The 22,482-nt window shown below is 35.0% G+C and overlaps 4 protein-coding genes across 6 annotated transcripts; 3 read left to right on the forward strand and 1 right to left on the reverse strand.

Annotated features, from left to right (window-relative positions):
• Positions 1 to 84: 84 nt before the first annotated feature.
• On the reverse strand, positions 85 to 9,579 carry LOC149734411 (N-acetylglucosamine-6-sulfatase-like). 2 transcript variants are annotated; one of them, XM_089881670.1, is made up of 12 exons: positions 9,450 to 9,579; positions 8,809 to 8,967; positions 8,081 to 8,189; positions 6,169 to 6,323; positions 5,239 to 5,304; positions 4,310 to 4,408; positions 3,761 to 3,934; positions 2,799 to 3,000; positions 2,183 to 2,397; positions 1,710 to 1,814; positions 1,014 to 1,205; positions 85 to 515 (listed from the first exon to the last, which is right to left on the reverse strand). In XM_089881670.1, exons 2-12 carry the CDS (start codon positions 8,944 to 8,946, stop codon positions 333 to 335), a joined length of 1,638 nt encoding a protein of 545 aa, XP_089737796.1. In that variant the 5' UTR covers positions 8,947 to 8,967; positions 9,450 to 9,579; the 3' UTR covers positions 85 to 332. The 2 variants fall into 2 exon arrangements, with proteins under 2 accessions (XP_089737796.1, XP_089737797.1); XM_089881671.1 differs by having other exon boundaries at positions 9,474 to 9,493.
• A 414-nt stretch (positions 9,580 to 9,993) lies between these two features.
• On the forward strand, positions 9,994 to 15,054 carry LOC149734412 (spermidine synthase-like). The gene is made up of 7 exons (XM_089881680.1): positions 9,994 to 10,172; positions 10,434 to 10,554; positions 11,463 to 11,555; positions 12,222 to 12,375; positions 12,752 to 12,981; positions 13,437 to 13,559; positions 14,679 to 15,054. The coding sequence occupies exons 1-7, from the start codon at positions 10,042 to 10,044 to the stop codon at positions 14,748 to 14,750; spliced, it is 924 nt and encodes a 307-aa protein (XP_089737806.1). The 5' UTR covers positions 9,994 to 10,041; the 3' UTR covers positions 14,751 to 15,054.
• Positions 15,055 to 16,706: 1,652 nt separating this feature from the next.
• Positions 16,707 to 20,443, forward strand: LOC149734413 (arginine and glutamate-rich protein 1-like). 2 transcript variants are annotated; one of them, XM_089881683.1, is made up of 6 exons: positions 16,707 to 16,960; positions 17,230 to 17,382; positions 17,772 to 17,892; positions 18,729 to 18,833; positions 19,558 to 19,641; positions 20,052 to 20,443. In XM_089881683.1, the coding sequence occupies exons 1-6, from the start codon at positions 16,707 to 16,709 to the stop codon at positions 20,205 to 20,207; spliced, it is 873 nt and encodes a 290-aa protein (XP_089737809.1). In that variant the 3' UTR covers positions 20,208 to 20,443. The 2 variants fall into 2 exon arrangements, with proteins under 2 accessions (XP_089737809.1, XP_089737810.1); XM_089881684.1 differs by lacking the exon at positions 20,052 to 20,443 and having other exon boundaries at positions 19,001 to 19,567.
• Positions 20,444 to 21,070: 627 nt separating this feature from the next.
• Positions 21,071 to 22,204, forward strand: LOC149734414 (cytochrome c oxidase assembly protein ctaG-like). The gene has a single exon (XM_089881679.1). The coding sequence runs from the start codon at positions 21,139 to 21,141 to the stop codon at positions 22,102 to 22,104; it is 966 nt and encodes a 321-aa protein (XP_089737805.1). The 5' UTR covers positions 21,071 to 21,138; the 3' UTR covers positions 22,105 to 22,204.
• Positions 22,205 to 22,482: the final 278 nt, after the last annotated feature.

Raw genomic sequence — 22,482 nt, forward strand, 5'->3', positions numbered from 1 at the left:
GTAAGATGGATACTGTTAAGTTTTGCACATAATCTTATATTTTACAATCGTTTTTAACAATTTAACGACCTTGTTTTTGAGTCGTGAGGATACGGATATATAATTCTTTGAATATGGTTTGTTTAGTACCAAATGGGACGATAAAGAGAATAAAATGACACCATCTTACCCCACCTACTATATAGCTTCTAAAAACAACTCTGGTTTAGAAGTTTTAGCAGATTACAAAACAGAAACAACTGTCAAAAGAGCTAAGAAAACAGTCAGATCATCTTGAAAAATGACAAAAAAAATGAAGATGGCATGAAACAGTATGAATGATTAACTTAAAATCATAAAGGACTAACATAAGGGTTAAACAAAGTTTGTGTATGTTGCCAAAATCGACTTAAAGCGTCCACAAACCAGTGCTTTGTGGTGGGTATGGCAGAATAATCGATGTAACTTTGTTCCCTGCATGTTTTACCACTGCATAGGCCGAGCATAATTAACCTCTTGTTCATTTTGACCAAGACCTGTTGGAAATATAAAGCTTATATTTAACTATATATACATGGTGTATACACCTCATGCTCACTGTCGAGTTATAACATGGGTGTCTTCTTATACACCAGACACACATGATGTATTTATACACCTCATGCTCACTGTCAAGTTATAACATTGGTGTCTTCTTATACACCAGACACACATGGTGTATTCATACACCTCATGCTCACTGTCGAGTTATAACATGGGTGTCTTTTTATACAGACACACATTGTGTATTCATACACCTCATGCTCACTGTCAAGTTATAACATGGGTGTCTTCTTATACACCAGTCACACATGGTGTATTCATATACCTCATGCTTACTGTCAAGTTATAACATGGGTGTCTTTTTATACAGACACATATGGTTTGTTCATACACGATGCACCTCATGCATGCCCATTGAAAATAAAATATAACACGAATGTCTTCACATACCCCCCAAAGCAACAATAAAATAAATACAAACATATACTCACTGTGGGGTCCACAGTATCCTTGATATTATTAAGCTGATGTGGATCAATTGTATGATTATACAACTCAACAAACGTCTCAGTATCAGTGAACTCACAATACATAAGATCTACTTTATGTTGTGGTTGTAATGTCCTTACACAGCTATATGTGTTATTGTAAGCATCCTCACACACACAACCAGGGAAGCATTGCTGGAGGAACAAGAGTGCTCTGTTAGGTTGGACCTTTTTTTGGACTATAAGAGAACATGCTACAAAATGGCAACTTTGTTTCTACTTTATGTCGGTAAAGTCTAAAGTGGTACAGTGCGACACGCTTAAATGAATGTAACTCATTTATCCTCGCATGACGGGGTTACGACAGTCATTATAACACGGGTGTTCTGTTACATACACCTCATGCCAGCTTACAAGTTACCATGTATGTAACTCATTTATCCTCGCATGACGGGGTTACGACAGTCATTATAACACGGGTGTTCTGTTTCATACACCTCGTGCTTGCTTACAAGTTACCACGTATGTAACTTATTCATCCTTGCATGGCGGGGTAATGACAGTCATTATAACACGTGTGTTTTGTTTCATACACCTCATGCCAGCTTACAAGTTACCACGTATGTAACTTTGTGGGCAATTGATTATTTTTTTGTTAAGCCCTTTACATATTTACAAGTTACCGCGCATGTAACTTACTGAAACCCCTCTCCATGTAGGGGAACACCCAGGAGGTGGTGAATCCTTCCCCTCACCTTGATATTCAACAAGGAAGTCGCTTCTCCATTTAGGTTTGTTGTTGCTCTTTCATGTATGAATATATTACGTAAATGCTAAGCACATCATTATAACAAAAGTTATTACTCTTTCAGCAGATTTTCATGTAAAACAATTTCATACCTAATCGTAACATAATCCAACAACTAAAAAAAAGAATATTATTATAAAAACTTGAAGTAACGGAAAAGAAGCAGAAAAATTCAAAATTATTTGAAGCAATACCAATTCCTATCAATACTTTTGGGTTTTACCGATTTAACTTATACAAATTGATTATTTTTATAAAAAATGTTTGTGATTATAAAAATAAATATATGTATACAGGCATACTTTATAAAAAATATTTTTCCCAGTAATGTAATGCCCATAACATAGAAATCAATAAAACTTACATTCAGTAACGGAACGAGGGATTCCCCATCCATCATCAAGGGGAAATCCCCTTTACCCCCATTTACAATGTCCGCCACAGTGGGGGCGATGTCAACGTTCACAATGGGTTCGCTACGGGTCACATTCTTTGAAACCCCTGGCCCACGAATGATAAGTGGGACCCGTAAATCAAACTCGTATAATTGACGCTTGTCTATGGGGAGACTGAATTGACCTGCGTGGAAAGTGGAAAGGAGTAATATCCATACAACATAATATATTCTATATTCCACAGCTTGGTATGTCATGAGATTTAAGCCGGTGTTGGCCCATTACTCCACACTACTCTTTGATTTTATATCCTATAATTGACACTTGTTAATAGGGAGAAAAAATCAACATATATTTCAGCTCGACAGCTCATACAATGCTAACAACTTTTATATTTTATATGGGTTAGGTTATAGAATATAATATTGCAGGTCTGAATTGGCCTGAACGATAATATTGTATTCAAAACAATATTGGCCTAGGTTCCCCTGGTGTAAAAAATTCCGACAATTAGGTAAAAAAGTCATGCGAATGGCAGACGAAATATTGGAATAAAATTATAGTACACTACTCTAATTTTCTCACCTAAATGATATCCGTTATCAGATGAGAAGATCACATAAGTATTGTCGAGTTGTTTCATCTTTGATAAGGCGGTAATAACTCGTTCAACTAAATCGTCAACTGACTTTAACGCACGCCATCGACTTCTAAAGGCATTGTCTGAATAATTCATGGATTCTTTGGTCATCGGGTGGGTGGCTTGTCGTACCAACCAATGCTTGTTCTGGATTAGATGGGAATTAATGATAGTGTTTTAAAAATTATAAACAATTATATTGTGTATGTATTTAAAAAGGGATGAAAAATCAAAAGAGACGAGGAATCAGGGCAAAAGGCTTCATGAGCAAATTAGACTCTTTTTTGTTCACCACTGCTATACATGTATACTAAGATGCAATAGGCAAACTTTGGCCAAGAGGTCCCATGGCATATGTGCCAATGCGTAACATGATATCCTGGTATATTGCATTCACCACATTAATCAATGAGGTTTTCTATGTTTGACAACTATGAGTGTAACTGTATTTTAACAATGTCACCCTAGCTTTTACTCTGCTGTTAGGTGTCTATACAAACAAGCAGAGCCAAAGTATATTGCATTCACCACATTAATTAATGAGGTTTCCTATGTTTGACAAATATGAGTATTCATAACTGCATTTTAACAATGTCACCCCAGGTTTTACCCTGATGTTAAGTGTCTATACAAACAAGCAGAGCCAAAGTATATTGCATTTACCACATTAATCAATGAGGTTCCCTATGTACGACAACTATGAGTGTAACTGCATTTTAACAATGTCACCCCAGCTTTTACCCTGCTGTTAGGTGTCTATACAAACAAGCAGAGCCAAAGTATATTGCATTCACCACATTAATTAATGAGGTTCACTATGTTTGACAACTATAAGTGTAACTGCATTTTAACAATGTATGGCCAGATTTTGGTCAAAATTCAGACCAAGTTTCACGGCTATACTTACAACTGCTTTAGTGTTATAACTTGGTGTATGCGGGGCTGTATTGTTCTCGTACATCTTTGAATATTGAGGCGCAGAATCCCATGGACTGTGAGGAGCAGGAGTGGAAATCATCATGAAGAAAGGTTGGGTATATCGCATCTTATGGTTATGGATGAAATCTACAGACCTGTTGGCCTATAAACAAATGGTCATGATTTAATTTCAACCTTTAGGGGCGAAATTAGGTAAAAGACAATCACCATTAACTCAGAGAATTTGCCATTTAAAGTTTATTATTATACTATACGCTTTACTTAAATAACTTCTGTCACAAAACAGTAACTCTTCAAAGCAGCATGTATTATTTGAAAAATGCAGCTTCCCCCAACCCCTATGTGCTTGAGTCCCGTTTGTTTTTCCAACTTTTCAATGCTTAATGGTTCATGTATACCACCATAATTATAAATTCCAACCCCTAAGTTTGGCTTGTCTTAATTTTAATCCACATATGCAGCTTCACTCCACCCATTGGCTTACATTAGATATGACTTGCATACAAACAACACTAACCAGCAGATCAGTGAGATAATCCTCATGATAGTTCGCTCCATGTTGTACAGGAACCCCATTATCAGATATAGTGTAATTGTAATACTTTGAATTCCCAACCTAAAATAATCACTGTGTTAAAGTCACGTGTAAAATAATGAAGCAGAATGATACACCTTATAGGGGACATACTACAATTTAACTACTCTTTAAAATATAGTATAGTACAGTGGGGTAAAATGGGACATATTTTCATTCGATTTTCTCGTACCGTTTAGTATTTTGAATTTTCTTGTTCCGGTAGTAAAAAAAGAACATTTAAAGAATTATAAAACTGTATCCTCAAGACTTCCACAGTAGGGTAAGATGGGACACCTTTATCACATAATATCCAAAGAACAACGGTATATTTGAGTCATGAAGAAACAGTTTTAAAATTATTTAAATGTTCTTTGTTTACTACCAAATGGTAAAGGAAAACAAAATGAAATGTTGTCCTCTTCTCCCACCCTACTGTATAAAAAATTTATTCAATATTGTATATACTTGTAATTGGTGTTCAGGTGAAAAGGTCATTTACTTTATGATGACACCTCACATAGTGGATAATGAAACATTGCTGCAATAAAACTTACATAATTTCTTCAAGAAACTACTCTGCCCGAAAAGTTGTAAGTTTTATTGCAAAAACGTCCAATTCATCATGAAAAAAATGACCTTTTTACCTTTGTCTGAGGAGCAAAAAGTATAGACCTATATATACAATAAATATCATATGGTAGGGGGGGGAGATGGGACACCTTTTCTTGTATGGTATTATCGGTATGCTTGGTAGCGACAGCAAGAGAAAATACTATATCCATGGTAACAGATATTCATCAGGAAATAAATTTTACCTGAAGAACAATTATAAAGTTATACACCAGATATATATGATATCTATATCTTACCAATCCAAACCATTGATTCCAGCCTACAGGTACATGCTGTGGACCTCCAACTGACTTTTCTCCGTACTATGTCATAATAAACCATTGTTAGGTCATAATATAAGAACAATGGAGAAATATCATACTGTAATATGTATATACTAAGGTTGCCATATGTGCAAAACATAGTTAGAATTAATTGATTTATGTTCTTTGTCAAAGACAAATGTGTCTGTTTGTTGACAAGTGTTTATTGTGATGTCAGAAACGTGTTTCAAAATTCACAAAATTAAAATCTGTATCCCTTGTTCCTACGATGAGACATGTCAGGGGTCTAGAGTTGACTCATTAGCCTTAAACCAGTCTCTACCTTTAATATTTAAATATTTTTGACTATTCGAAAAAGCATCAGGAACATTTAAAAATGTAACTGGTTGAAATTTAACCGATACCAAAAATGACATCACAATATGCATTGCTTTCTTATTGTCTACCAAACAATGGGAATAGATATGTAATAATGCTGTTGCATGTGACTATGTAACAAAAGAACAATGCTGGTACCATAGCAAACAGACATTAAATGTGATTTAATAGGCTGATTTTTTATGACCATGGTCCATGGTACCGCCATCTGATGCACTAGTAACAAAGAAATATAAGGGTTTCACAGAAGGACATATTTGAATTTTTATTTGTAAGTGTTATTTATGTAAATATGATTTTTACATTAATATAGTAGGTCGGGGTAAGATGGTACATGATGTGATTCTGATCACTGGTATAAAGTTATCATTTTTTTACCTTTGCCCAGGTCAAATTAGATACTACCTAATATTGGACTACAACATAAAACCACTCAGTCATAATGTACAGAATTCACAACATGTATATATACTTAAAAAGACCTAAGACACAATCTAGTAGGTACCTATCATTATAAAAAATCACCTGATTTAAATATTTCCCAGCAAAAAAAGTTCGGTAATTTGCTTTCTGTGCAGCGACAGCAAGAGTTTGTGTTTCAAATGTTTTCTGCCAATATAGGCTGCTACAATTGCCACTGATAGTATTGTTCAGTGTCTCATGGTTGTGAGAGTATCTGCCTAGTAGAAAATATACAAAAATAAACCATTGTTATATAGGTATGGACAAAGTTTTATTTATATGCATCTTTATTTAATATAATTATAATATGTAGGTAAGGTCCTACAGCATGGCAGGCTAGTAGATATGAGATGTAGGCATAGGCGCCAAACCTGGGGTGGCAGGGTAGGCAAGTCACCCCTGAAATTATCTATATTATTCAGTAAACAACTTATAATACAAAATGTTTTACAAGTCATGGGGCACAAGGATTACTGCCTCCCCTGGAATATATAAAGTTTGGCACCCATTGATGTAGGCCATAGTTGGTCTATTTCCCCACAAATTCAATCTCTAATAATATTTTACCAATAGCAGTAGTTTGATATAGAAAAATTAAATATAGAAAACATATAGAAAAAGTTTTTGCCCATAGCACTCCAAGGTTTGAATAATCTTTCAATGAAATAAATATTCTTTGTATTTCTGACAAAATGTCTGCCATCTATTCTAGCAATGCTTTTTTCATTCCAGATGACCCCTTAAGTAACTATTTACATTACGCCTGGTAGCAGAAGTAACAGAACAGCAATGTTTGTTGTTAGCCTTGACACTGGCCCTTCAATATTTGTTGTTACATTATCATTGTCTTTGCCATAAGCCATTTGACAAAACTTTTGTAAATATTTAAAGTGACTGGCATTGTGTTAGTATTTATCTGTTACAACAAACACGTAAACATTTCAACTTTGTCAGTTGTGATTGACAATTGCTGTTGGAATGTATATATATATATATAATATAGGGCATAGGCTAAATATATATATACACTTTTATCAGTTAGTGACATTTCCACAAACTTTTAAATTTATTTTTACCCAAATGCTACAATTTTTAGATATTTATTTCTATTTGTATCAGAGACTGACAATGCCGTTTAGGCGAATATATAAAAATAAAACTTTTATTGTGGGTGCAATGGATTTTTGTCCGTTACGTTTTTGTAGCACCAGATCCTTACTGTATTTTTTACACAAGAAGAAAGCACCAGACTAAAGTCATATTCGCGAAAATTATTACAGTTATGTTAATTGTGACTGTGATAAATTCCCTGAATCTGATGCTCATATAACAGAACGATTTTTGAAACGAAATAACAGTTGGGATCAAGCGGTATAAAATAAATAATGAGTTTTGAATAAATGGCCTAAAACTCAATTGGCCTTGAGCCAACTGTGCCCTAGGTCCCATTGCATGACTTGTCGAAGGACCCCATAAAAAAAAGAAGCCCATGTAAAAAATGTAGGACCTCATATAAAAATGTTTCCTTGTCGTAGGACCCCACATAAAATAACCTTACCAATATAGAATAGAATGTGCATATACAATGTTGGGGTAATGGGTCAACTCTGGCCTAAATCCCAGGTCCCATGGCGTGTCTCGCTGTAGGACCTCACCCATATAGAATAGAATGTGCATATACAATGTTGGGGTATTCGGGCAACAGTGGCCTAAATCCCAGGTCCCATGGTATGGCTTACTGTAGGACCCCACCCACAAAGAATAGAATGTATATATACAATGTTGGAGTAATGGACCAACTTTGGCTTAAACCACAGGTCCCATGGCATGCCTCACTGTAGGACCTCACCTATATAGAATAGAAAGTACATATACAATGTTGGGGTAATGGGCCAAGTTGGGCCTGAACCTTAGGTCCCATGGCTTGCCATACTCTGCAGACTGGTATAGAATAGGAGTACAATGTACAACTTACCAGTTAATATACTGGCCCTGCTTGGGCAGCAAAGTGGGGTGGTGGTAAACATATTGGTGAAAGTGGTTCCTTCATCTTGAAGAAGTTTCTTTACTTTCACCAATGGGTCCTATAAGGTTTTAAAGGTTAATTAACTGACAGTGAACATGAGGTGTGTTGTGTTCTTGGGTTTGTATTGAGACGCCAAGTTGTAGAATGAAACGCTGGAATAGCGAATGAAAACTAAGGCGAGCACACACGTATATATAGGGCACTTAATTGCGACATAGCGACACAAATAACTACATAGCTACACAAAATAACTACATAGCTACACAATTAATAATGAATCACGCTGACTGCGGCACATTGCGCAGGGCAAATCATGTGGGCACATTGCGCAGGGCAAATCATGTGACTAAGGCATGCAAGTGCGAACCACGCTGATTGCGGCACATTGCGCAGATCACGTGGCTACGGCATGCAAGTGCGCCCTTGTCGGGGGTGTGCCCGGAGGCGTGTCCACAACAAGGTGTATGAACCAATCGACGAATGTGACTTATATATCCTCGGATGCAAGATAAAACCTCTGGGTTATGCTCTTACTAACATGCTGTACCATGTTTTCAGTTTTTATTCTTTTGTTACATTACCATTTTATAATCCATTTATACTAATAGTATTTTATAATCCAATTATACTAAAAAGTCATGACAATAAACAACAAACACAACATAGAAACAACATACCATTCCACCAAGCAACGTATCTTGATCATCTGTGAGAATAAACACAATATTTGGTGGTGGGGAAGCTTTCGACATCACCAACTGAGCTTCAACGGTGCATATACATCCAAATAACGCAATAAATAGAAGTTTAATCATTTTCTATGATAGAAGCTGTTACTGTGGATAAAAAGCTGCTTTTTAAAAAAGTTAAATTGAATAAATAAGTTCAGTTGGTGCTAGTGAAGAATCTCCCCTCCCCCCACCTTATTGGTAACCCTAACCCCTAACCCCCTAACCATCAACACCTAACCACCTAACCTAGGGGGTTAGTGGTTAGCAAATAAGGTGGGGCGGAAGATTCTTCACTAGCGCCGTTAAATTAAATAAATAAATTAGCACAATCATATAAAAAATGTATATAATATATATATATACATTTTTTGCATTACGAATATACGCTGAAAAATAAAAATGCAACTACTCAAACTCAATTATAATGCGCAGATATTCAAAACAGAGTTAAATACCAGAAAAATATTGTTACATAATACATACGATAAAATAATAAATATATTTGCAAGTTTTTACTACAAAATATTTTAAAACTTTTTAGTTCACAATACTCAATACTTTGCCGATATTTTTTGACACTTTCCTACCATTTCAATTGAGTATTTACAAACCGTAAGCGATGACCGAGCTCCGTTTAATGCTATTGCCTCAATAGTAACTAGAGTAACTGAACCCTTTCTACACATCTCACTTGTAGTGAAGTAAATCCATTTACCGGTTTTTAAACCCAATCGATCTCTGCCACCAAACCAACGTGATTGCAACGAATATTAATCCAAATTTTGCACTAAATGAATTCTAAAATTAACAAATGTAATCATTTTTCATCCAAAAATTGTAAAACAGTGAATAAAACGTATAATTTCTTCATTTAAAAGCGTAACATTAATCGGGGAGCTAATTTGAAAATTTAAAGTTGATCATGCGTGACTTTCTTATTTACCCACGTGATAAACTCATGTGCTTTTTACGTAACACGTGTAACGTAAATGTTATTTACTTTTTAATTTTCTATACTGTAAAACGTGAATCTTATTGTGCTCACGCTTTTAAGTATAAATTTAATCGAATCTTTATATGACTATTAGGCAGTACAGCGGTTAAGGTTACGCAAAAAGCTAAAATTATTTTTATAAAAATAATTTTGATTTAGATCGTTTTTTTTATACAGTATATAAAATGGACGAACTAAAACTTAACTGGTTTAGTGAATTGAATTCCTTATGGCCAGGACAATGTATGTCATTGGAGGTAGAAGAAGTTTTATTTCACGAACGCTCAAAGTATCAAGATGTTTTAGTTTTTAAAAGGTATCAGTATATTTATATGTGTGCTACTACAAACTATATTAGAATTTTGTCTTTAAAGAGTAAATTACTGTGGTTAAACTTTAGAGTGCTTGTGTTTTATTCGAATTTCTTGCTATAGACTTGAGTGAAAAATAGTATAAAGGTACAAAGTACCTTTATCATCGCAGTCAGAAGACAATTTCCCTTTTTTTAATTTCATTACTGAAAACCAAACTATACCCGTATTATATTCTTCATTATCATATTAACTTTTCCTCACAGCAAAACTTACGGCAACGTATTAGTCCTAGATGGAGTGATTCAATGCACTGAAAGAGATGAGTTCGCTTACCAGGAGATGATCGCCCATCTTCCTTTGTTCTCTCATCCCAATCCTAAGAATGTGAGATTGTTTATAACATTGTGATTATACATCACTTTATTTAGTGCAGATTCGCTATGTCCACAATATCTACTATGTAATAATAGGAGACTAGACGGACATAGGGTACATGCACTATTTAAAGAGCCGCATTGTGGTCATTGGTGTATCTCCTAAAAACAGAGAACTGTGATAAGTCATGCTATTACTTAGGGATGCACATTACAGAATTTCGAATCCATGAGATTCGAATCCTTTTGTATTCGAATCTAATTACGGGATTCGGTATTCTGTTTAATGACGTAATTACACCTCTTCTCATAAACTATATTAACAATTTTTGAAAGTTATTTATTGTGAAAAAAAATATTTTTGTGTTTGTGGGACTTTCGAGAGTAAACGTTTCGTAACGTCTTTTCATAGCCTGCTATACGTTTCATGACGCAAAAACTACCCAATAGTACAATTTTTGATCATTTTACAACTGAAGATCCAACAAGGCTGTTATGAAAGGGTCAATAAACTGACTTTTGTGGGTAAAATTTTTTTTTCCTATAAATATAAAAAGATTCGAAATTCTATATTCGGAATTCTAGATTTGAATTAAAGTATTCTAGGATATCCTAGAATACCTAATTATTCTGTAATGTGCATCCCTACTATTACTTTTAATTTACCATTGTGACTATGTGTACCTTTTATTTAGAAAGCCAGGGTGCTCTTAATGTCATATGCCATGTTATTACCTTCAATTAGTGCATGGTATCTAATTAGCTGTTACTGTGTGTATTATAATCTATTCCAGCTTTCCAGGGCATATATGCATTGATGAAGGCTTATGTGGTGTAACTAGAGCAAGTTTAGCCTATACATCATTACCAAGTAATAAACGCACTTCCCATTCCCATAACTGCACTTCCTTTTCCCAGGTTCTTGTAATAGGGGGTGGTGATGGCGGAGTTATCAGGGAAGTTCTTAAACATTCATCTGTGGTTTCTATAACTCAGTGCGAGATTGATCAGGTAATAAAGCGTAAAATAACTAATCAGTAATCACCCACCAAGTAACATACTTGGTAACTCATAAGGTGGCTCGTCAGGCTCGAGGTGTATGAAACAGAACACCAGTGTTTTAACGAATGTCGTTTGCCGGCTACGCAAGGATAAAGTAAGTTACATTCAAATGTTTACTCAGTCAGCCATTTTTTTTTATTAACCCAGCTCCCACACTTTGTGAGCATGTGTCGCAATGCTTGCTTTATAATATCAATGTGAGTGCACAAAGTTTTTAAAGTATGTAATAAAAGTCCATTATATCTTGTATAACCTTTCACCTACTACAAACTTTTGTCATTGCGATGCATGAACTGGGATTTAAGTCAGATTTGGCCCATTACCTCAACGTCAACATACATACACATAAACTATTACCTATTCTACAACCCATCTTTACACAATGTTGCCCTATTACCCCAACACCCTGATTCAGGCAAGAGTTGGCCAAATGTCCCAACACAAATATAGTATAAATTAATCTATTCGAAAACCCCTTCTTTATACTACATTGCCCCATTACCTCAACAACCAAGGAATTAGGCAACTGATGTCTCATTAACCCCACACCCAGAGTTGGCCCATTACCTTCAAATAAACAATATTATCTATCCTACAACTTCCATCTTTGTACAGGTTGTGATAGATGTTTCACGTAAGTTTCTTCCATCAATGTCTAAAAGCATGGACGACCCTCGTGTTACACAATTTGTTGGTGATGGTCTGGCGTTTATGAGGGAACACAAAGCTGAGTTTGATGTCATAATCACTGATTCATCTGACCCACAAGGTGAATTTTAATGATGTTTATATTCATGGCAACAAAGATGGTATCTGAGTGAATGGACCTTAATATCTGTATGTTTGTCACCCAAAACTTTTATTTTAAGAGTTATACTCATATTGTTTGGGCTTGGATTGATAATTATGTTTCAAAATTGCATTATGTTTTCAAAAAAATTTGTGAATATTCATTTTGGCAAAAGGGAATTCTAGGATTTAGACCAGAGTTGGCTCATTACCCCAACGTTGTATATGCACAGTCTATTCTATATGGGTGAGGTCCCACAGCGAGACACGCTATGAGTCCTAGATTTTAGGGCAGTACTGGCCCTTTACCCCAAACCCTAAATATTACTTTTTAAATTTATATTCTTTCACCCCAGGTCCTGCTGAAGCTTTATTCGAGAAACCATATTACCAACTGATGCAGAAAGCACTTAAAGATGGCGGGATTATATGCGCACAAGGAGAATGTGTTTGGTTGCATCTTAGTCTTATTTGTAACATGAAGAAGTTTTGTGAAACCGTGTTCCCATCCGTTGCATATGGTTATTGTACAATACCAACGTATCCAAGCGGGCAGATAGGGTTCATGTTGTGCAGCCAGAATAAGGTTTGTGTGGATTTGAATTGGTTTTGTTTTAAATGAAATTTGTAAGAAATGCAAGTAATAATCTGTAACATGAAGTTAATCTATTGTGATGATAAGAAATGCAAATGTCCAGTATTTTGCAGGAACAAATATATTACACAAATTACAAATATGGGTCCCTTTAATGAGTGCTTGTCCGCTATGCCCACTATGTTTACTATGCCCACTATGTTTACTATGTCCGCTATGTCCACTATAGAATATTGTATTGGACATAGGACATGCACTAATTAAAGGGACCGGTCAAATATCAACCATCTGTATAGTATATATATTGCATAAGTTATGTGACAAAGTATTTTTGGAGTGGCAAACTTTCTCAAGAAAAAGCCAACTACTGCTATTGTATAAAAGTTATATAACAAATGGCATAATGCACCATATTCTTTAACTTTGCATATTTATTTTAAATTAAGGAGACCAACTTTAAAGAGCCTTGCAGAATATTAAGTTGTGATGAAGTGAATAAAATGGAATTGAAATATTACAACTCAGATGTCCACAAAGCTGCATTCGTTTTACCTCAATTTGCTAAATCGGTAAGTTGGTTTTGGTTGATAGAATGTGTATTTTGGTATGTTTGTTTGCGCATCTTTTTACACTATCCATTAACTGTTAATATGGATGTATTTTCTAACATGGGTGTTGCCTTGTTGGTGTATTCATACACCTCATGCTCACTGTCAAGTTATAACATGGGTGTCTTTTCATACACCAGACACACATAGTGTATTTATACACTTTGTAGCGGTTGAGGGTGCTCCGAGCACAAATATTTAATATATATAATTATCTAAATTTAACTTAATGCATAAAGATTGAATTTTGCGTTGTGTAACTTTAACAGCTGGCCAGCTGGCATAATGTGTATGCGCCTAGATTGTTTCACACGGCATAATGTGTATGCGCCTAGATTGTTTCCTGTAACCCATGTATAACAATGCTTCTTTATATACAATGCTGAGAGACTTTGCCCTGTAACAATGCTGAGAGACTTTGCCTTGCTGTATAATGTGTATAATGTTTTCTCGTGTATAACGCTTCTTCTCGCCTTGGGAGTTCTCGCCTTTGAGTTATCTCCTTTATAAGCCCTGCCCTGTACTGTAGAGCCAGGCAGTGTGAGCCTGGACCAGCCAGTTGGAGGCCGGAGAGTATCGTGACGTCGTTGTTGTTTTGTCGTTGTAACCCGAACTGTTTTGTTGAATAAACTGAGTTTTGAACCTGGACATGTTATGGAGTCGGACTGTGGGCTAACGTCTTATCACTTGACGCCCACATCATATCGCTTGACGCCCACAACTTCATGCTTACTGTTGAGTTATAACATGGGTGTCTTCTTAAACACCAGACACACATGGTGTGTTCATACACCTCAGGATCACTGTCAAGTTATAACATGGGTGTCTTTTTATACACCAGACACATATGGTGTATTCATACTCCTCATGCTCACTGTCGTGTTATACCATGGGTGCCTTCTTATACACCAGACACACATGGTGTATTCATACACCTCATGCTCGCTTTCGAGTTATAACATAGGTGTCTTCTGATACACCAGACACACATTGTGTATTCATACACCTCATGCTCGCTTTCGAGTTATAACATGGGCATCTTCTTATACCCAAACTGTATAATCTGTTGTTATATTTCAGGCATTGGAAAACAATTGTGTTCCACCCGGCCGATTCAACTTTTCTAAAATTGACCAAGATTATGACGCATAAAATGCTTATGATGTCACAATGCCTTTTTCACCATTTTAATACTGTTGTTGCTGACATTTTAAAATATTTTTCAAATTTATTTTAAAATATTTATAAATCATAACAATTAGTGTTAACACTGCCTTTTACAATGTATATTTCACACAGACCATGATACAGTGTATTTACCAAAAGTTTTGTCCATATCAAATCATGTCTGCTTACATAGTGTTTAGATTAATAAATGTATGGCCATGACTAAACTATATTGGAAAATTTTAACATTTACTATTTCAAAATTAACTGTAATAAAATCTTGAAAACACTTTTGGATGTTTATAAACTCAAAAGCGACGATCGTGCTAATATAACAAGTAAGAAAAATAATATAACAAGAGAGCTGAGCTTTAATGAAGGAGCACGTTTTATTGCAAATTGACATCTATTTGAATATGCGTAAAAGTCAACGTGGTCTGATCATATAAAGGGGCTAAATTTTAATTTGGTGCGACATCAGTAAAAAATCAAAACTGGCGAATATTCAGATTTATAAAGTTGGGCAAAAACGCGCGCCTAGAACATTCGCGTGTAGTTTAGCTATGACGTAACAAAATTAATGACATAACAGTAACGCGAGCGGTAGACAGCGCAATTTAAACGCTTGTGTAGGTTTGTGACGTAACAGAACGCCGCGATTGCGAACCGAGATATTGCGTGTGACGTCGCGAGTGAAGTAATAAAGAACCGTAGCGATTTCTGAAACAGAACGTGATAACGAATAATTTAAACTTTAAATGTAATTGTGTTATAACGACTGTCGTTTTCCGGCCACGCGAGGATAAGGTAAGTTAAACACATTACATACATAATGGAATACTAATGTAATAAAATAATACTTAACTTAAGTCTTTCAATAAATCTGCTAACTTATGTAACCTGGTGCGGAACCAACTTCATCTAAACTGGGACGTGGTAGCTTTGTAGAAAAGGTGTTTTATGCGCGGAGGCGGAGCAATCAAGGTGGGTGTAATCATAGATACCTAAACACGTTTATGTTTAGGTATCTATGGTGTAATTAGCTGGTGCGAGGTGTCAGTCATGTGAGCAGTCGGGCCAATCAACTTCAGGAATTGGATAACGGGCTGTTAGTGACGTAATAAACTAAATTTACAATGATTCGCGTTTTTTGATTATCGTCTCAAGCGCGAATTTAACTTGCTAAGATCGTATCTATTCTTTACAGATGTGAAATCTTACCACGGCAAGAACCAACATAGGATAACGATATAGTTTAAACTTTGATCAAACAGAAAAGTAAGGATAAATTACTCGCTAATTATAAGTTTTTTGAGAAGTATTCTAAATATTATGGTATTAGTCAAGAAATAAAAGACTAAATGCAATAATTAAGAATTAAGCTATGTAAAAACGATCATGGTTAAGAAAAAGACCAAATGTTTGACGTAAAGCAATTAATTTGTACGCTATCTTGTCCAGAAATTCTATTTTAGAGCAAAAACCCAAATAAAAAAAAACATATTTGATATCTATGGCCTATATACGATTACGTCATATCCGCCTGTGTTGCCTTTTTCTTTTTTCACCTCAAATTGGCCAATCAGGTAAGAGAGGCGGAACGACAACAGCTGTAAGCGATTCGCACTGTTTTGTGTTTTGTCTGCCACTTCTCTATATAGCGACGCTTTTTAATCATTAAACGCATTATAAATGTAGTGTGTTAAACTAGTATGTTAAAGGACAATCAATTATAGTTGTAAAATAGAAGGTAACATTAAATTTACTGTTAAATGCGGTATTACAATTGCTACGCAGTTTTTTCTGTTTTATAAAAGCGATGTCGATTTTTTCTATTTTGCATAAACGAGTTCGTACCGCAAAGTATGCCAAGGGAACTGAGATTGAAACCAAACCTTTAATTACAAAGAATCCGGCTAAAGTGTAGAACAACAAATATGTATGTATACAATATTTTACATTTTCCCATTTTGCAGAACTGTGTTAGTTTCAAAAAGTTTAATGCTCACTAAAGAATTAGTATCCCTTAAAATAATGACCAGATCAAAAAGCCCAAGTCCTGTGGAGTCGAGGAAAAAGTCAAGCAAGCATAAAAGTCGTTCCAAAGATGATGAATATAGATCCAGGGATCGGGGTCATTCAAGGTCAAAAGATAGAGATCGTAAACGACATCGATCAAGGGAACGAATTAGCAGGTATGTAGAATTGATTATTCATGTTATTTTACAGAAATCCCGTCAAAATTCCGTGGGATTGGTGCCTACTTCGGGTGGAAAACATTTGGATCGTTTATATTAATACGTTCGCTCGTACAGTATTATACAGGCAACTTTGTATGCGAAATTTTGGACCGTCCTACCTATTATCTTTAGATTAGTACTATCTCTAGGTTGCAATCTGAGGATATTGTAATTCATTTTTATTTGTTTACTCTAATAATAATAATATATATCAACCACCGCAGACACAGCAGTTCAAAACGATCTCGTTCAAAATCATCGAGCACGGAACGCACAGATATATTTGGAAGAGCTTTGAGCAAGAGAACTGCACTTGAAGAGAAGAAAAGAAGGGAAGAAGAAGAATTGAGGCTTGCTATTGAGAGGCAACGGTTAATGTACGTTTAATAAATTGGAGATGATGATTTGTTCAAGCTGTATTGGGCCTTTTCTCCACCCACTGGGAAATCTTCCATTATTCCCCCCTAAGTGCTTGAGTTGGCTTGTACTAAAATTAATCCACAAATGCAGCATCACCCTACCCATTGCGAGAGCATGCAGCATTCTCAAACTCTCAATACTCATGCATATCACCATAATTACATATTTCCCAACAACCAGAAGAAAGATATATATTATGTTCACATATGCCGTCTTTTAAAAAATGCTTGCCTAATATTTGGATTCATTGATGCTACTGTTAAAATGGTAATTAACAACAATATAGATTAGTTCCCCAGCCCTTTAATACCTTTTTATAACACCATAATTACATATTTCCCAACAGCCAAAAAAAAGAACTTGAAGAAAAGATGATTGAAGATGAAACCGCCAAGCGAGTCGAGGAGTTGGTGAAGAAGAGGGTGGAGGAAGAATTGGAGAAACGGAAAGATGAAATTGAAAAAGAGGTAAATACTGTTTCAACAATTGATTTATTTAATGAGTTAGAGGTACAAGGGTTTTTTTACGAATGTTTTTTAAATAAATTGGAAAACAATGACGTTTTTTGATCATGGTTTTTTATGTATATGAAATTTTTTTTTATATATATAAAAAACTGTTGCTGCCCAGCATAAACTTGCGTGTAAATCAGCTCACAAAATGCATGTTTACATTGTGTATGTTTGCCGGTTATAGTGCCACTTATACAAAATGCATGTTTACATTTAGGGATGCACATTACAGAATAATTAGGTATTCTAGGATATCCTAGAATACTTTATTTCGAATCTAGAATTCCGAATCTAGAATTTCGAATCTTTTTATATTTATAGGAAAAAATAATTTTACCCACATAAGTCAGTTTATTGACTCTTTCATACCCGCCTTGTTGGAACATGAGCTGTAAAATGATCAAAAATTGTACTATTGGGTAGTTTTTGCGTCATGAAACGTATAGCAGGTTATGAAAAGACGTTACGAAACGTTTACTTTTGAAAGTCCCACAAACACAAAAATATTTTTTTTCAAAATTAATAAGTTTCAAAAATTGTTAATATAGTATATGAGATGACGTGTAATTACGTCATTAAACAGAATACCGAATCCCGTAATTACATTCGAATACAAAAGGATTCGAATCTCACGGATTCGAAATTCTGTAATGTGCATCCCTATTTACATTGTGTATGTTTGCCAGTTATAGTTAACGCTGATACAGTTTCTTTTTCAAATATTTTATTTTCAATTATAAATTAGTAAAATTACACTTATAATTAGTCATTTATTCTTTCTTATTATCCAGGTGTTAAGACGGGTAGAAGAAATGAAACACATCATGGAAAAGCAAATGTTAGAGGAAATGGAGAGACAAAAACTAGCAGAGTTACAAGCCAGGCAGGCTAAAGAGGTATTGTATATGGCTACTATATATATAATAAATATCTTCATAATTTATAATTCTACAAATTTAATTACCTTTTTATTAATGTAAAATTTTCTGATGTTATTTTTTTTGTGCGTTTTTTATTATTTATTTGTTTAAATTTAATTAAACTTACGGAAATGTTTTATTAGACGCGCTCAGCCCATGCTCCGGTTAAAAAACTTTGCGAAAGATCTTTAGAAAGAAACCAGATAAGCATACTCTTGCTTTTTTGCCATTGGTTAAATGTATTAACCCATAAGAAGGGCACAAAGTATTTTATGAATGGTTAACTTTGATGTTTTGGTGTAAAACGTTGCAATTTGGGATGTTTTGCTGTTTTAAACTCCAATCTTGTGTATTCAAGTTAAACCTGGCGCAATTCAGGAGTTATTAGTAAAAGGTAACGGTAAGTAAACTAGAAACGTGTTTATTGAAACCAAATTACCCAAGAATCTTTTATTTGGCGCAGGAGTTTAAACTAGAAGTGCTAATCTGTCATCTCCTTGCACATAGTGACGACAATTAAGCGTTCCTAGTTAGTGGTATGATCAAGTTATATTATTTAACCTAGCGAGTTATGTTTTGTATTATCATCATATTTTCCGACCAGATTTTTATTGTATCGTTGTGTAAGTGGGGGAGATCCAGGCTTGCAATTTCTGCCACACATGGTAAACAACAGATGCTTATTATGCTTCTATTTTAGGAGGAAGAAACCCAAAAGCGGACGCAGCTGGAGGAAATATTAAAAGAAAACGATCGAAAAATGAAGGAAGCTGAAGAAAGGATGGTACGTTATGAGTGCTTGATTTTGAGTAATATTATATTATGTTATTATTTATAGCACCGGTTTTAACCTTTACAATTATAAAGCTTAGTTTTAAAATTACTTGATGTATTGATAATGTGTAAATCGTAGGGTTTAACCTTTATAAAGTATTTGTAAATTATTACATAATGATAAGTTGATAACCTATGAAACATTTGGATAACGGACGGTAAACCCGTATATTGGAAATGTTGCTAGAGGTTTTAATTGAAAATGGAACCTTAGTTAATAACCATTGCATTGATTAAAGAATTCTTTTAACTTCACCACATTTAGACCATTTAAATCCAGAATGTTAACACTACCCTAGTATTTCTATAACCAAATAGCCGGATTCTTTTTAGTATAAACCCAATCCTTTATTACTTTAGAATGAAGAACGGTTAGCAATGGTGGAGCAACAACGTTTAATTCATGAGGAGAGAATGCGAATGGAGGAAGATAGAAAAAAGCAACGAAGAGCCGAACAAAATGTCATTTTAGGAAAGAAAAACACGCGACCAAAGCTTTCATTCTCTCTCAAATAGATCTAAAGCATCAGGCTGTGTTAAACAACCTGCTATAAGGCCCTCCACGATAGCTGTAAGCCAGGATAGATGAAGTGGTTTACCCACTGTATGGTGGCGCAGTTTCACGTGGAGTTTCTGATAATTTTACAAGTTTTTTTGACTTTTTCCGCAATTCTATTTATTGTGCATCTTTGCGCAATGTGTGTGTGTTGCCCATAATGGGATATTGTTTGGATAAATTGAACGAACAATCACATAGGGTAAGTATAGATAATAAATATGAAATTCAGTTTTGCGCAATATGGAAAAAATATGTTTGTTTTTAGACAAAAGTCTAGACTCTTGAAGAGGCAGAAAAGTAAAGCATAAGGGGCTGCTTGTATAATCATGTCTGGGAGTCCGAGATTGTTTGAAACCACCGAATTCTAGAATTCCTTCACTTGTGCAAACTTAACCGGTAGTGCTAAAACATTTAAAAGCTACTAATTCGCCCAAATTTGTGGTTTCATATTTTTAGAAATTTATTTTAGTATAGGTTTTCTATGATTTCAGCGGGTAGATTTTAGATTGGTTTGGGGGATTTTGTAAACTCACATTTAGAATTACGAAAACTGTAAGAAGCTTGTGTTGCACCCTAGTATCGTACCATAGACTCTAAACTGTTTTAGAGTACTATGATCGTACGTTTGTGTTTTACGAGATTTCTAGGCATAATTCAGCTAGAAGGTTTAAGTACAGTATCAAAAATCGCTGTAAAAGCAACAAAATTGATACTGTATATGAAAAAGGTAAAGGCACTGCAGTCATTTTATGCAAATTATGTAGAAAAATATTTTAGCTAATCAAATGTTAACGTATTTTAGAAATGAGTTATATAATTTGTGTTGTGTTTTTATTACAGCCAATTATGCATATATAGCAGAAATACGTAACTGACATTATACAAATCATGATCGGGCTTATTAGAGCGTCATTGTCCCGTCCAATCTGTATTCAAAATCAACAATATTTTGCAAACAAACTTTGGAAAAGCAATTTAAAGTTATCATGGAAAAATTTAGAAAATACGAACAGAAAATGGGATTTAATGTTTTCTTGCAAGTTCCATAGCAGGCCAAGCGCTTTAAAACAGGTTTTAATTTGTAAACCTTACTATAAAACTGGGAATGTTTTAAGATTCTTTTACAGCACAGTTCGATTTGAGATTAAAAGCTCTAAATTTATGGTAAAAATCAACAGAAATCAATTCAGAACAATTTTTACATCATCAAGATTTTTACAGCGGGATCAACAGAACAATATTTCATTCTTTAACAACGATACAGCTCTCTACATATCTGCCATTCTTATTTTCATGATTGGAATCGCATACGCAGCAGTGCCGTTATACCGCTTATTCTGCCAAGCTACAGGCATTGGGGGCGACCCGAGGTTAGCCAATAAATTTGATCTTGTGAAAACCATGAACCCGATAAGGGAGCGAAAAATTAACGTATTTTTCAATGCTGACCATCACGCTGCTATGAGATGGAATTTCAAGCCCACTCAGAAGGAAATAACCGTGGTACCAGGTGAAACAGCACTTGCCTTTTACACCGCGAAGAACCCAACAGATGAGCCTATAGTTGGCGTAGCCACTTATAATGTTCTCCCATTTCAAGCTGGCCTTTATTTCAATAAAATCCAATGCTTCTGTTTTGAGGAGCAATGGCTAAACCCACATGAAGAAGTGGACATGCCTGTCTTCTTCTATATCGACCCAGATTATGACGACGACCCGGTTTTAGCTGATGTTGATGACATTGTACTGAGTTATACGTTTTTTAAAGCTGAAAAAGGAAAGCCTCTTCCATTACCTGGGTTTATGAGAAGCAAATCAATACCAGACAGTAACAAGCAACCTGTTGTAGCTTGAACTATTCTTTATTGTTCATAACTAAAGTATAGCAGTGTAAAATGCAAATTTATATTGGCCACAACTCCCAGTCTGCAAAGTATGGCAGTTCCTGACGAGATCTCGCACGTGCAAGGCGGTTATTTTTCGCGTTCGCACGTGCTATCATTAAAAATCTGCGTGCAAAGCATGTACATTTTCAAGCCACGTTAGGAAATCTTACTTAATTTAATACGTATTTTTTTCTTTGTTTAATTAATTGGCGTGCGTAGGACAAATTGTGGCGTGCATAACCGAAAGTCTGTAAAAAAATCGCGCGTGCACCTGCCATACTCTGCAGTCTGGCACAACTCCAATTAGTGTCACTACTTTTGCATTTCAATTTTTTGCCTTTTTTCT

Source organism: Ciona robusta, chromosome 7 (assembly GCF_009617815.1).
Source record: "Ciona robusta chromosome 7, ASM961781v2".
Classification (NCBI taxonomy): Eukaryota; Metazoa; Chordata; class Ascidiacea; order Phlebobranchia; family Cionidae; genus Ciona; species Ciona robusta.

Bases quoted from the DNA above. Each gene is read 5' to 3' on its own strand.
- LOC149734411 (XM_089881670.1), bottom strand. From the start codon at position 8,946: ATGATTAAACTTCTATTTATTGCGTTATTTGGATGTATATGCACCGTT. The intron at 4,409-5,238 runs GTAAGATATAGA...TGATTATTTTAG, and splicing joins GGAATCAATGGTTTGGATTG to GTTGGGAATTCAAAGTATTA. The intron at 516-1,013 runs GTGAGTATATGT...TATTTCCAACAG, and splicing joins AGGATACTGTGGACCCCACA to GTCTTGGTCAAAATGAACAA.
- LOC149734413 (XM_089881683.1), top strand. From the start codon at position 16,707: ATGTATACAATATTTTACATTTTCCCATTTTGCAGAACTGTGTTAGTT. The intron at 16,961-17,229 runs GTATGTAGAATT...CAACCACCGCAG, and splicing joins TCAAGGGAACGAATTAGCAG to ACACAGCAGTTCAAAACGAT. The intron at 18,834-19,557 runs GTATTGTATATG...CTTCTATTTTAG, and splicing joins AAGCCAGGCAGGCTAAAGAG to GAGGAAGAAACCCAAAAGCG.
- LOC149734414 (XM_089881679.1), top strand. From the start codon at position 21,139: ATGATCGGGCTTATTAGAGCGTCATTGTCCCGTCCAATCTGTATTCAA.
- LOC149734412 (XM_089881680.1), top strand. From the start codon at position 10,042: ATGGACGAACTAAAACTTAACTGGTTTAGTGAATTGAATTCCTTATGG. The intron at 11,556-12,221 runs GTAATAAAGCGT...ATCTTTGTACAG, and splicing joins CTCAGTGCGAGATTGATCAG to GTTGTGATAGATGTTTCACG. The intron at 13,560-14,678 runs GTAAGTTGGTTT...GTTATATTTCAG, and splicing joins TACCTCAATTTGCTAAATCG to GCATTGGAAAACAATTGTGT.